The 14,932-nt window shown below is 33.5% G+C and overlaps 2 protein-coding genes and 1 long non-coding RNA gene across 6 annotated transcripts; 2 read left to right on the top strand and 1 right to left on the bottom strand.

Moving 5' to 3' along the window:
- LOC109329662 (probable galacturonosyltransferase 4) lies at positions 1,358–5,378 on the top strand. 2 transcript variants are annotated; one of them, XM_019563383.1, is made up of 9 exons: positions 1,358–1,950; positions 2,045–2,079; positions 2,183–2,227; positions 2,344–2,422; positions 2,507–2,739; positions 3,000–3,262; positions 3,450–3,807; positions 3,934–4,509; positions 4,821–5,378. In XM_019563383.1, exons 1-9 carry the CDS (start codon positions 1,848–1,850, stop codon positions 5,094–5,096), a joined length of 1,968 nt encoding a protein of 655 aa, XP_019418928.1. In that variant the 5' UTR covers positions 1,358–1,847; the 3' UTR covers positions 5,097–5,378. The 2 variants fall into 2 exon arrangements, with proteins under 2 accessions (XP_019418928.1, XP_019418927.1); XM_019563382.1 differs by having other exon boundaries at positions 2,507–2,744; positions 2,993–3,262.
- On the bottom strand, positions 5,201–6,036 carry LOC109329664. Its single transcript, XR_002105574.1, has 2 exons — positions 5,811–6,036; positions 5,201–5,709 (listed from the first exon to the last, which is right to left on the bottom strand). It is a non-coding gene; the product is annotated as an uncharacterized LOC109329664 (long non-coding RNA).
- Positions 10,710–14,308, top strand: LOC109330356. 3 transcript variants are annotated; one of them, XM_019564523.1, is made up of 3 exons: positions 10,710–10,921; positions 11,353–11,469; positions 12,730–14,308. In XM_019564523.1, the coding sequence occupies exons 1-3, from the start codon at positions 10,763–10,765 to the stop codon at positions 14,152–14,154; spliced, it is 1,701 nt and encodes a 566-aa protein (XP_019420068.1). In that variant the 5' UTR covers positions 10,710–10,762; the 3' UTR covers positions 14,155–14,308. The 3 variants fall into 3 exon arrangements, with proteins under 3 accessions (XP_019420068.1, XP_019420070.1, XP_019420069.1); XM_019564525.1 differs by having other exon boundaries at positions 10,794–10,921; positions 11,353–11,464; XM_019564524.1 differs by lacking the exons at positions 10,710–10,921; positions 11,353–11,469 and adding an exon at positions 12,580–12,643 and having other exon boundaries at positions 12,708–14,308.

Raw genomic sequence — 14,932 nt, 5'->3', positions numbered from 1 at the left:
AACGTGTTCATAGTAATTTATTAAAAGTAACTTCACTTATGGTCGTTACCCTAACAATATGGACAAGGGAGTATATATGAAGTTGAAATACATTGAATAAGTTAATTAAAGTAAAATAAAATAAAAAGAATTTAAGAAAAAGAAAGTCACCATATAAAATCCATTTTCATTTTGATAAAGAGTGAAGACAGATTTTGTTATAAAATAATTAAAAATTGAAAATGATTAGTTTGCACTATAGTGGGTAGTTGCTATCTTTTATTGTGCCGACACTTTTAGTTTCTATGATTTTCTATCTCTAAAGGTGTCCTAATGTTTTTGTCTTCATATTTCCACCACCCATAGCTTCTCAACTAATCACTTTAATTTAACACTTCTTTATTAAAATCTTTAACTCAATGAGATATATTTTTAAGACTCTAAATTGTAATGAAATGTAACCAACTATCTTACTATATCCACCAAATAAAAGGTAATGAACATTTAATACATCAAAAGGAAATTATATATAAAAGGAACTTATGAGGATTTAAAAATGGTGAACTTACATTGAAAACTACTACATTTAATATATCAGAAAACAATGAACTTTGTGTTCCGATATAAATTTGACCATATTTCTTAATTAATGCTCTCAAGCTTATATTTAATTATTCTCCAAGTTATCTTAAACCATGTATAAATTGTTCAAGGTCAATCATTTGTTTACATATGGTTTTAATTTTCTATCGATGTTTAGTTCACCAAATGTTTAAATATTCTCATAAGGTAAGAGGCAAAGGAAATGCCCCCTAAAGCTTATAAGAGAAAATAATATATATACAGATAAGTGTATGAGTTTTATATATGGTTATTGTATTATTTATCACTTATTTTTAACTAAATCTAACTTTTCACAAAACACAATATCGATGATAGAAAATATACTAATTGTAGATAAATTTTTATACTAATAACAGTGCATAGTTAAGATTAGGACACTGGTAAAAAAATTAACGGTCTAGATTTTACATTTTTTCAAAATAAATATTTAAGAAAAATTAAACCTCTCACATTCCTAGTACTGGACTGGAGAGTCGAGTATTAAAGATGAATCATTCTCATATACACTCCTATATCTTAATTGATACAATAAGGTTCATAATATGAGTATAGTTTTTTCGTACTATTAATGTTATCCCTTATTCTTTTTAAATAAAGAACTAATCATTTTTGGAGTTTATAGCTACCTCTCTTATATATCAAACTTTCGACTTTAATGTAACCTTACACCACTATAGTGATAGAAATGGTGACAAAAAAAGTTACACATGTGATGACAGAAAGACACAGAGGTAAAGCAAAGTCTATTTTCTGTTGTTTCCTTAATCCTCGTTCATTGCTTTACTTCATCCTCCTCCTCTTATCTCTCACCCATCTTCAACGTCTCTCTCCCCTCTCTCTCTCTCTCTCTCTCTCTCTCTGATTTCTCAAAGAAAACTATAACTCAATAAACAAACAAAAAAGTTGCAGTTTTTTAGAACAGGTCTTGTATTGTGTTTTTCCCATTACATTTCCTTTCATTTTTCTCTTACAAACACAAAACATAACGAATCTTTCTCTGTTTCTGATCCCATAATGCTTTTCTTCTCTCTCCTCCTTCCTAACTCAATGTAACTGCTTCTCATTAAAGCTCAAACTTTTCCTATTGAAAATCTATCTCAACAATATTTCTAACCCACCCCACAAGAAAATAAGGAAGTGGGTCTTCTTTGATTCTCTAAAAGTTTCTATCTTTGTTACAAAGAGACGCGCTTGGATTCTTTTTCTCCTTTTGAGGGTTCTCTCCCTCTTGTTTCAATAGAAAAATGTTGTCTTTGAGAAACATTGTGTTGTTGTTGCTGTCTATTACTGTTTTTGCTCCAATTGTTCTATATACTGATCGCCTCAGCACTTTCAATTCACCCTCAAGTGAGTTTCCTTTTCTTCATACAAAGTTCTTTATTTTAGTTATTAGATTGTTGATTTTGGTTTCTTTGGGTTGGTTTTTTAATGCATTATGCAGCCAAACAAGATTTTATTGAAGATGTCACAGCTTTTGTAAGTGTTGAAATGATAGATTCTTTAGTTCTTTTATTACTATTATTATTTGTAAGATTGAGATCTTTGAATTTATGAATCTTGTTATGTTTTGTTGTCTCAGTCTCTCAGTGCAACAGATACTGGCCATTTGAATCTGCTTCCTCAGGTAAAGTTCCATTCTTTCATTTTTTTCTTCTAATTTTGATTACTACTATGGGTTTATATACTTTATTGTTGAATCTGTTACAATTTATTGCTGAAATCGCTCATTTTTGCATATAGGAAACTTCATCTGTCCTTAAGGAACCTGTTGGTGTTGTATACAATGAGGACTCAACTGATACTAAGAATTTGTCTAGAGGTATTTTGTTTGGGTTCGCTCTTTTGTTTAGTAGGACTTTCGTATTTTTCGTTGTTGTCTAATCTAATTGTCATGTTGCCCTAGACCTGAGATTGGCGGAATCGAGGGAGCATGCATCTGCGAGGGTATTGTATACTACAACTGAGGAGGATCAAGCTCAAAGGGATAACCCCATCAAACAAGTGACGGATGGAGTTAAGCAGGGAAATCAAGGTGGAAGCATCTTGGCGAGAGCTGATTCAACTAGCGAAAATGTAAGCGGGGATGATGCTATTGATGTGGATGACAATGATGGGAAACATACTAAGTCAGCTCAGGTTTCTATTTATTTTGTTAGCTTTATATTAAAACATGTGTTCGAGAAAAATCAAAATAAATAGGAGTTATTTGAACTTCTCATCTCAATAAAGGGAAGAGAAAAATTAACTGGCTAATATGGTGTTGGTCGGTCAACATTCATTACAACTTTATGACATTTTTCCAACCCTGATTTTCGATATTTACATAATTGTAATGAATGAAAATCCATCTCACTGCATGCTTAGTCTTTTTTCGCATCTGGTGCATCTTTGTTCAGGCTACTAAGCAGGAGCAACCAGCAACGGAAACTTCTAGCAACGTAAACAAGAGAGGATCTATATTGTCCAATAAGCAGAAGGACCAAACACCATCAGATGTTCGAGTACAGCAACTTAAAGATCAGCTCATCCAAGCTAAGGTCTACCTTTCCCTTCCAGCTGTAAAAGCCAACCCCCATCTCACTCGGGAGCTTCGCTTACGGGTAAAGGAAGTTACACGAGCAGTTGGAGATAGAAGCGAAGATTCTGAATTACCTAGGAAGTACGTGAACCTTAAAGATTGCTATTATATTTGCCTTCATGTTTTCCTGTTTTGTTAATGATTATCAAGTTTGTATTTTCCTTTTAAGTTTCTTTTGCTGCTGCATGCAAACATGATGAATAGCTCAGTTCCTGCACTCGGATGCATTTGTTCTGTCCTTATTTATCTATATTTGTGCCAATGCCAGTGTAAATGAGAGAATGAGGGCAATGGAGCAATCATTGTTGAAAGGGAAGCAAATCCAAGATGATTGCGCTGCTTTTGTTAAGAAGCTTAGGGCTATGCTCCACTCAACAGAGGAGCAGCTTCGTGCGCACAAGAAGCAGGCTTTGTTGTTAACACAATTGACAGCAAAAACATTGCCGAAAGGTCTTCATTGTCTTCCATTACGTCTTACAACTGAGTATTATTATTCAAATTATTCTCAGAAACAGTTCCCCAATCAAGAGAAGTTAGAAGATCCTCGACTGTACCATTATGCAATATTCTCAGACAACATATTAGCAACAGCTGTTGTTGTGAACTCAGTTACTGCCAATGCTAAGGTAAGTTATTTTCACCGAGAGTTTATTTGACGTTTCTTTGTATTTTAATTTCATGAACATCAATGGTACTTTTATGTCCTATTTGTATCACTTGCTTATAATGATGACATTTTATTAAATTTGCAGGATGCCTCAAAACATGTTTTCCACATTGTTAGTGATAGGCTCAATTATGCGGCGATGAGGATGTGGTTTTTGGTGAATCCTCCAGGCAAGGCAACCATTCAAGTTCAGAACATCGAAGACTTCACATGGTTGAATTCAAGTTATAGTCCCGTTCTTAAGCAGTTGAATTCTCCTGCTATGATAGATTATTACTTCAAGGCTCATCGAGCAACTTCTGATTCAAACCTGAAGTATCGGAATCCAAAGTATTTATCTATCTTGAACCACCTCCGCTTCTACTTGCCTGAGATCTTTCCAAAGCTCAACAAAGTGCTGTTCTTGGATGATGATATAGTTGTGCAGAAGGATCTGACTGGTCTTTGGTCAGTTGATTTGAAAGGTAACGTAAATGGTGCTGTAGAAACTTGTGGAGAAAATTTTCACCGATTTGACCGCTATCTCAACTTCTCAAATCCTCTCATTGCCAAGAATTTTGATCCCCGGGCTTGTGGATGGGCTTATGGTATGAATATATTCGATTTAGTGGAATGGAAGAGGCAAAACATCACGGAGGTGTATCACAACTGGCAGAATCTGGTAAGTGATGCACTTTGGTTTACCTTTCAGAAAGTATCGCATATGGTTGATACCTGATATTTACATTGATCATGTGTAATATTAGGACGTGTGAAGTTTTTTGTGCACTTTGGCATGCTCAGAAATAGGAACATGATCGATGTTTTGAATTTGGGTTGTAATTTGTGAAGAGTCTCTATATTCAATCCATTTTCATGTTTATTTGAAGTTTACATTTTTTGTTAGTCCATCCAATATGCAGTTTACACTTTGCACATGCTTGATTTTGATTTGTGAACTGATTTTCTTTTTCTAATAATCTGAAATGCCAGAATCATGATCGAACTCTATGGAAGTTAGGAACACTGCCTCCTGGACTCATAACATTCTGGAAACGAACTTTCCCACTGAACCGATCTTGGCATACCTTGGGTCTTGGCTACAACCCCAATGTCAACCAAAAAGATATCGATCGGGCAGCTGTTATACACTACAACGGGAACTTGAAGCCATGGCTTGAGATAAGCATTCCCAGGTTTCGAGGTTATTGGACGAAGTATGTCAACTATAATCATGTATATTTGCGAGAGTGCAACATCAATCCATAGATGTATCTTGGTACGTATAATCATTGAAGTTTTCTCGACATTAGCCATGTTGTGAATCACCTTATAGATCTGTAATTCCATCTGTGTAGGGCTTCTATTTTTTAAAATCTTTGCGATTCTTTTTGTACACGAATCCTGTTCTATATGATTATTATTTTTATTTGGGCATAGAAGATTCAGAGCCAAAATCAGTGCCACTTTGCAACCATTGATCAAATACCTAGCAGAGATGCTAAGTGTACTTGTAAATGAAATGAAAAGGCTAGTTCTTTCTTCTTGTCATTGTGGTCTTTCCATTGTTTTTTTGTTTTCCATTGTTCTTCATTAGCATCTAGTTTGTAGAGTGGTATTCTTTTGCTACCTTGTGCAATTAATCAATGTTAGCTCACCAATAATCTCTTCTTGAACCTCCACTTGATCTTGTTTACGACGACCCAATGTACGAGACTCTTACTTAGTGGAGTCTGAGGAGGATAGATGTACTTAGTCTTATCCACGCAAGCAGAGAGGCTATTTACGGGATTTGAACCTGTGGCCTCATAATCACTAAATAAAAACCTCCACTTGATCTTGTTTATTAATATTTTTTTTTTGTTTAACACACGGCAATCTACTAAGAACAATAGACCTTGGACACGTAATGGATCTTGAAGTACTATTTCCGAATCCCCTGACCAAATCCACCCGCATTAGGATTACTCGTTAAAGGTTAACCGACTATCATTTCATTTCAAATATGGTTTGTAAAATACCTTCAGCATTCAATAACCACATGAACAATTCAAGGCTCAGTTTTGGTGAGGTGGGTGGTACCTCTTTCCAAGTGGTTTTTTGGTGTGGTCTCATTAAGTTGCATTTAGAGTTTGGTTAGGTAATGAATGGTTGAGAAAAGTTTACTAAAGTAGAGAAGTATGGTAGGACCAAAGTGAAAAATGGTTGAAGTGAAACATAATTTGGTTGGGTCCCATGCACAGGCTGTTACACAATAAGACATGCATAGAAATGATAATAAATCAGCACAACCAACTAGTCTAGTCTGGTAGTAGTTTTAAAGAAAAGACAATACTATTTTGTAATCATGTGGTGCTGGAACACTCTCATTGTGCTCACATGCATACACTTCACAACACCCTTTTTTTAATGTATGTGATGTGCTTCTTCATCACTGTCACAATATACAGCAAATATGTGTTGTTTTAACTTTGACTAATCTCTAGAGAAATCCTCACTCTTCAAGGATTCACGGGCCACAACACTTAGTGGCATAGTTGCAAGAATTATGTTATATATATTATCTCAGTTACATTTTTTTACTATCATAAAAGTTTAGTCTTTTTTTTTTACATTTATATTCTAATTATACTAAAGGTTAAACATCAATGCAATGATCAAGTACTACCTTGGGATTGATATCAAATCTTGAAAAAGTCTCATTACCTATGGAGATAAAGTTGTGTATATTATCTACCCTCTTCAGATTCCACTACACTTTGGCAAATGTAAAACGATGCCATGATTAATTCTTTCATAGCATATGATTAGTCTCATTTCACAAGTAGTTTGTTGAGGAATTGAACCAATGTCCAAAAAGACAAACTTAGATGTTATTTTGGTGTGTTAAAGTGTTGTTGTTCAATAGGTACAGCAATTGTAACATATGTTATGGTCTAGCCAATGTTGAAGTGTTACATACGTTATGTTCTTTTTGGAAATTGGCATCACAAACACAAAAAGTACTCTTCCAAAAAGAGCAAGAAAGGAAAAAAAATAAATAAGGCAAGTAAGATTTCCTAAATGATATTGCCATCTTAGGAATGAGTAAATGATAGTAGTTCTAATAGAAACAACTTCTTTGTGATATCCATGTGAAACTTTGTTGTAATTGGCCATTTACATGTTTTCATGATTTAAGAGAATAGATAGAGATAAGCTTCACTTTTTTTATTGACAATTAGGACTGAAAACGAGCTGAACCGAGTTGAATCAGAGTTCAGCTCGATAAGAAAGAAAGAGTCTAAGAATATGATCTATTCACATGCACTTCCCATCACAGGCTTCCATACAAAGAAAGAGTCCAAGAATAGGATCAAATATCATGTCCCTTTGCTTATTCTAATGTTGCGTAGCATTGAGAAGACCATAGTTACATGATTCTCTCATTTACCATATGTATATCGTATCGAATTCATTGTACCATGTACCCCATATCGGGTTCGTCATAAAGAAGATTTTATAAAATTATATAAAATAACACACTATTTACATAGCTAAACTATTTACCATATCACATATCAAGTAACTATGAAAAGAAGCTTCCCAGCTTCATTCCATGAATAATGATTTAAAGGCTCTTATTGAAATCTATATAGTTGTTTCTTCAACAATTATTTTATAATATAATGTATGTTCTATTTCAAGACTTAATAAGATTATAAAATATTGTATGAGATATTAAACTTTACATAGTAAGATTATAAAATCAATGTTATGTGAAGATCTTTTGGGCTTGGAAGAAGAGGATTTTATGTTTTATTTAACATTGAATGTAGCATAGTAGATGAGCCCAACTCAAATTCAAACAAGTGAATGCTTTACCCTTCTCACTTTCCTAATCATGAGATTTCTTAAAGTTGCAAGAATAACTCTTCCTTTATATCTCTATGTTGTGGTCCAAATAGGAACCAAAAATTCAAAAGTGACCATGAAATCCAATCATACATAAGGGATTCAGGAGCTTGTATTAAGAAAAGACTATGCATGACTAAGATTTGATTTCACATATAAACTCATAATGCATAAACAAAGTTCCACCCCTTATAAAACTTGGATTTGACCAAGTCAAATTCAACTACTTAAGCAACTGATATGACACATTTCCTCTTTATTTTGCAGGCTAGCAAGCAACAAGGTTTTTAAAGCTTTACCCTTTACCTTTTCTTGAGATGCAAGAAAGGACTCACCAACACCTTTCTCATGTGTCATTCACAAAAAGAGAACTTGGTTTTAAGGAAACTACTCCAATTTTGATAATTCATCACAAAATATTACGAGTCTGTTTGCGAGTCATATTATAAATGTATTTCATAACTTCAAGTCTTCCCTTCTATCTCGTCATAAAAAACTTCCTAGATCATTCTATCTAGCTAGATTTTATTTTGATTCATTTGGGGTGCTTATGATTCAACTTTTTGTTTAGTGATATAGATGTAGATTGTGTTATTTATCTTCTATGAACATATGTTACAATATTAATAAATAGCTTGGAAACTTTTTCTGTATTTTGGGACAGTCAAAAGAAAATTTGGAAGACCAAAAAAAAGAGAAAATATAAAGTGCTAAGAGCATTTGATAGCATTTATAGAGTATCTATTGTATAGTGGTTCAATCATCAATAGGACAACTCATTCTTTTTTCAGATTAAAGGGAAGAGAATGAAAGCAACTTGCTTGAAAAAGCACTTATTAAAGCTACTACTACTACAGAATAATTCACCTTTGAGTTCCCTTCTCTTTTGCTATATGAGCATGAAAATTTTAGTTTGTCTCTTTTTACAATTCAAAATGTAGAAAGTTTAAACTATCATAATCATAAAGATGATATATATGACATATTCCATATGATCTGTTCCGAATATCTTAATTTAATCTCTACCTAGGTAGAAAAAAGTTAATTTAATTGACTTGTAAGACATAAAATGTGAGTGTCTGAGTTCAGATCTCCGATAGAACGTATTTCCTATCATCTAATCATCTTCATGTATAAAAATAAATTGGGTTTTCACACTAGTTTTCTATTATCTAATCATCATATTAACAAATGAGCTAATTGCTGAGTTTAAAATTACAATTAACTTTAGTTTTAGGACCAAATTATTCAGTCTTATTAAGTACCCATGACCAACAAAGTTTAATTACTAATGTGAATCTTATCCAAAAATTTACACCAATAAAAATTCAAATGATATCAAACCTAAATGCTAAACTTTAGGGTATATTATGTATGAGCTATAAAAGTACAAGAATGGTGAAAAAAGCAATAAAGAGATTTATAAGCTAGCCCATGAAAGTAGTCTAGTGTTTATTTATGAAGAAAATTGGAATACAACTAGTGCAAACAAAACATTTTGGCGCCAACTCATTGCAAATAATAACAAGCTAAAAGGAAAAAAGCCAAAGACTAGAAGCTATTATAGACATGGACCAAGTCCTCAACCTTTGAAATTCAATTAAAGTGATTCTAAGTTGTGCTATTAACTATTGGACCCAACTTTTGGAAGGTGGGGTAAAATGCTTAAAATCTAATGGAAACTTATCATCATTGAACTCATCTCATAAATTGTCACTATTTTTCACAAGTGCCCACTACATCCCATCAAGATTTAGGGGCCATAGAAAATATATTTTAAAATTAAGTGATTATATGCATATCAAACTTCATATGTGTACATAAAATGTCCAAAATGATAGCATTTTTTCTTATACATATGCATGAAATATAAAATATATAGTGGATGAAAATTAGTGTGGTCCAATTAGAGGGACTCATATTTGTGAATCAAAATGAGTGTGTTGGCCCCATAATATCATTCATGATCTTCCATCAATTTCAACAACCCTTTGTTACCTTTTTTTTCTTCTTAATTTCTTCCTTATTGCTAAAATATCATTTTACATTTAAATAACATTTTTTGTTGCATACTAATTAAATTTGCTTGTTAGTCTATCCCGCCTTATGGAAATGTCACACACAATGAGTTAAATAGGGTAAGTGACTAGAATTATTGAAATTTTATAACACTAATTTACCAGTTCTTACTTGTAAATAAGATTTTTTTTATTTTAATAAATTATGTCATACACAACACTCTCTTGTAATATAAATATTAAATATATCACTTCTAATAAAATATTATTTTTATTCTTCTTAAAATGGTAAGCATTAATAATAATACGCGAAACAATTTATGAAATCAGAGGTGTACATCAAATCTAAAGATACTTTTAATAAGTTAAACTATTTTGTAAGACCATATGACACTATGATTATTTATAAATATCCAATTATAAAAGAATATTAATAATTATATATAATTTATAATTATATTGAAGTAATAAAGAGAGAAATACATACAAGATAAAAAATACCATGACATGATATTTTTTACTAGGTATAAAATATGATGACAAATTTATAATTAAATACTAAAACAAAATAAATTACTATTATATTCAAAGATGCATTCTACTTTGATTTCCATTAAATAAGGTCTGAGTTCGAGTCATGTGGATAGAAAAAATATATGCTAGGAGAGTTAGTTTTACGAATATGTGAATATTCTCGACTCGGATAAGAGTGTATCTTATACGAATATATGTGGAAAAAAGAAAGAAAGATGGATTGAACTAAAGACATGAAGAAGTAGTATCACTTAATTTAGGCAGTGTTTGGTCTTAGAAGCAGATTATCATGTATTACTACTTTCTATAAACTATAAAGTATGAGTAAGTCCAACAACACCATCAACAACAACAGAAGCTGCACTTTTCATACCTCTTTCTCTCTCACACGCATCTTTTCTTCTGCTTCATTTGCAGCCTCAGAGAGTAACAACTTTGATACAGATAGAGATATATAAGTAGCATAGTGATAACTGATAATAAGAGAGAATGGGGGAAGGAAGAAGAAGAAGAAGAAGAAAATCAATGCTGAGAGAAGCAGCAAAGAAAGTTGCTACAGCAGCAGTATATGCATGTGCTTCATTATCAAGAACTAAATCTCTCATTGATCCACTCACTCTTCATAGCTCTTCTACTCTTTCTCCCACTGTACACACTCATTTTCTCTTCTTCTTCTTCCACACAACTTCATTTCTGTTTACCCTTTTCCAAAAAGATTCTAACTTTATCTGCATTTCTTAATTATCTGCAATTTTGCCATAATGGGTATTCCGTTGACATTTTTTCCTCTGCAGAACTAAAAATGTGATTTTTTTGTAATTGATAATGTTCTTTCCTAGTTCCTACTTATGTTTGTTAATCCAATTATTTTTGTGGTTTTTCATTTTCATTTGTTTTTCTCTAATAAATAATATTTTTTTGATAGCAATGGGTTACTTGGACCTATGAATTGATTGCAGACATTAATTTCATTTGATTTTATTTTTCAATCATGAGGGAACTACCTTATAATTTGTCTAAGAAATAATAGAAATAAGAGAATTTGACATTTTTTTGTTTGGGTTTTATGCATTTTGCAGATCTCAAATTCCTCATTAGTGTCTCCATCAAGAACACATAATTTCTCAGGGGAGATAATAGAAGACACATATTCCAGTATCACTAACAAATTCAACAACCATGAGCTTCATAGTAAGGTAATTAACCTCTAGTTTGGTTATGTTATTAAGAAACTCATCTTTTTGCTGAACCATTTTCACATTTATGCACTTCATTAAGAGTTTGGAATCCAATGGTTCATTTTTTTGTATTATTCTTATGTAATTTTAATTTTTGCTTTATTATATTCTCATATTGTGAATGTGGATTGGCATCATAGTGTTAAAGCATTTATTTTGGTACTGAAATTTATTTAGAACAGCAAAAGTCTTCAAATGAGGATTATAGCATGTGAATGCTCCAGCACATGGAACATTAGTGAAGCCAAGAATCAATTCATATAAATGCAGACCCCACATTAGGAAGTTTTATCTGCCACAACATGCATGATCATACCTTTTTCCTTCTTTTATCGCGAAAACCTCATTGGACATGTCCTATAGCTTCCTTATCAAGGGAATGAACTTTTGTGATGCACACAATCTATTGTCACCTAAGTGTGGAATCTCATTTTTTTATGACCCAAAAGTTTCTCTGTGTCTGTCCCTACCTCAATCAATTGGTAAAAAGTGAGATAAGTTTGATTAATTATGAATTTGTCTATGAGTGTTGGCATAAACACCATAAGCCTCGGTGAAGGCTTACAATTCTAGTACCCATTAACTACCGAAGAGTGAGAATCACCAATAGTAATCAGTGAATATTATGCATCTGTTCTCATCTTCATCTGATTTTAGCCCAACTTTGTCCATGTGCCACTTTTCTCATTGAAAAGAGCTTCTGCTAATGTAAGAATTAGTTTTTAAATACTTTTGTTTGTTTGTTCCAATATATCACTACTTTGAAAAGAGAGACCCTTCAATTTAATCCTCCACAGATAGTAGTGTCACGGTGTCACCAATTGGGTCCTCCAAATTTTGTGTCACCAATTAAGTCCTTGAAAAATGTAAAATAGTGTTAAACTGAAAGACTTAATTGGTGACTTAAGTCCTTAGCAAGATCAATATGGTGATGTTTAAATTTTTTCAAGGACGTAATTGGTGAAAAAATAAATCAAGGATCTAATTGGTGACAATATCATTGGAGAATTAAATCGAGCATTTACTCATTTTGAAAACTATTGAAGAGTGTAATTTAGGGTACTTGTACTTTCATTTCATTGATTCATTCATTCCAGAATCTAAGCTTAATGTTAACTCATATTGCAACACTGTTTGTGTTTGGTCATGAATGTATATACTTGTAGTTCTTCAACAATGTTCTTTTGATTCCTCAGCTTTGTTTTACTTCCTTTGCAGAATCTGTGTGCAATATGTTTAGATCCTCTGAGTTACCACAGCAAAGGCAGCAGTCCAAGCCAAGCTATATTCACTGCTCAGTGCTCACATGCATTCCATTTTGGCTGCATCGCGTCCAATGTCCGCCATGGTAGTGTCACTTGCCCTATTTGTCGGGCCCACTGGACACAGCTCCCTCGCAACCTGAACAACAACCTTTGTGGTTCTTTCACTTCTAGTCACCAAAATGATCCCATCTTACGAATCCTTGATGATTCTATTGCAACCTTCCGTGTTCACCGCCGTTCTCTGTTGCGTTCTGCCCGCTATGATGATGATGACCCGGTTGAACTTGATTACACACCTGACAGTCCCAAGCTGTGTTTCTCACTTGCGTCTATATCCCTGAATGCACCAACTAGTTTCCATCCAGCTTTGCAAGTGAGTAAGCATGCCTCATATCCATGCCATCTATCCCCTCATCATTTAGCATGCAGCTCCTCATCACTATTACAATCTCCACGAATGCAAACTCCTTATAACATGTGTCCTTCATCCAATAGAGCTTATCTTTCGGTAAAACTGACCCATGAACGCGCAACTGACTTGGTCCTAGTTGCTAGCCCTAATGGTCCGCACCTAAGGCTTCTCAAGCAATCCATGGCTCTTGTGGTTTTCTCCCTCAGACACATTGATCGCTTGGCTATTGTGACATACTCCTCGGCCGCAGCTCGTGTCTTCCCTTTAAGGCGCATGACATCCTACGGGAAACGCACCGCCCTTCAAGTTATTGACCGCTTGTTTTACATGGGGCAAGCTGATCCAGTAGAAGGGTTGAAGAAAGGGATTAAGATACTCGAAGATTGCATGCACAAGAACCCTGAGTCATGCATCCTTCACTTATCGGATAATCCTACAAGACCGTACCATGCAGTAAGCATGGAGCTGCCACCTACACCAATCCATAGATTTCATGTGGGGTTTGGCTATGGCACTTCTAGTGGTTTTGTCATGCAAGAGTTTGAGGAGTTCTTGGCGAAGATGCTGGGAGGCATTGTTAGAGAAATCCAACTTAGAATATATGGGGCTGAGGAAGACATTGGAAGTGGCAGGGTCATGAGAATTGGAGAGATAAGAGGTGGAGAAGAAAGAAGAATCATGTTAGACTTGGGTGATTGCACTCATGTGTATGTAGAGTATAGCTACATTGAAGGTGAAATTGATGAGTGTGTTAGAAGGACAGGGGAAACTGTTGTAGCTGTCGGAAACCATAAAGGCGATGACGATGATGACGACGATGATGCCGATAAAGTTACAGAAGGTGCTGAGGAGATAGGGAGGGATATGAACACAGGTGGTAGGACTAGTAGTGTTGAAAGCTTGGATTTTCATGACCCTTACATGGCCAGAAGATGGGCCAAGCACTTGCATGGTTATAGACTTTGAAATTTCAAGTATGTATATGTTGATCAATATCAATGCACATTCCTTTGAGGCTATTGTGTTCTTAGCCATCTCATATTTTTAGTCTTCAATTTTGAGCCAGGTTTGTAATGCTATAGAACCTCATAAGATACAATAAATACAAGATTATTTCTTAGTATACTACCCAAAAAATAATGTCAGGGTGAAAGTTAAATTTGGTTCTGTATATCTATTCTTGACAACTTTCCATGATAATTTTCATTTTATAACACAAAGTATTGCTATTTCACTATTTTGCAACATACCAATACTTTGTTATATAGAATAATGTCACTACAGTAAAAATAATTTATAATAGGAACCAAATTAATGGCTTAAACTACAAATGATGAAGAGGGAATGTAATATTATAACTATCTTTGATAATTGTATGTAAATATATTCTTCATTTGTAGTGTTTGAAGTTTTTTGTTTAAGAAATATCAAGGGTGAAGTAAATTAGAAAATACAAATATGAGCAAAGAGACCCTACAAACTAACATTGTTCTAGCACAAACAAACACACAATTGTAATCACTAAACAAAAAGATAAAATCAACAACATCAATCATCACCAGAAGTTGACCATCTAAAAACCATCATTCAGTATCATTTTTTTCTCTTCTCAGAAATAAGTGAAACTACAACAGTACAACCTAATCCTTAATCAAAGATATAATAACAATTAACTGAAACAACAAATAATTGATTCATTCATTATCAATTTGCACTCTTAAATGGATTCAAAATCAAAATAAAA

The sequence above is a fragment of the Lupinus angustifolius genome, chromosome LG16 (genome assembly GCF_001865875.1).
Source record: "Lupinus angustifolius cultivar Tanjil chromosome LG16, LupAngTanjil_v1.0, whole genome shotgun sequence".
NCBI lineage: Eukaryota > Viridiplantae > Streptophyta > Magnoliopsida > Fabales > Fabaceae > Lupinus > Lupinus angustifolius.
Note: the sequence above shows the minus strand (reverse complement) of the source record. Positions and strands in the feature narration are given on the sequence as shown.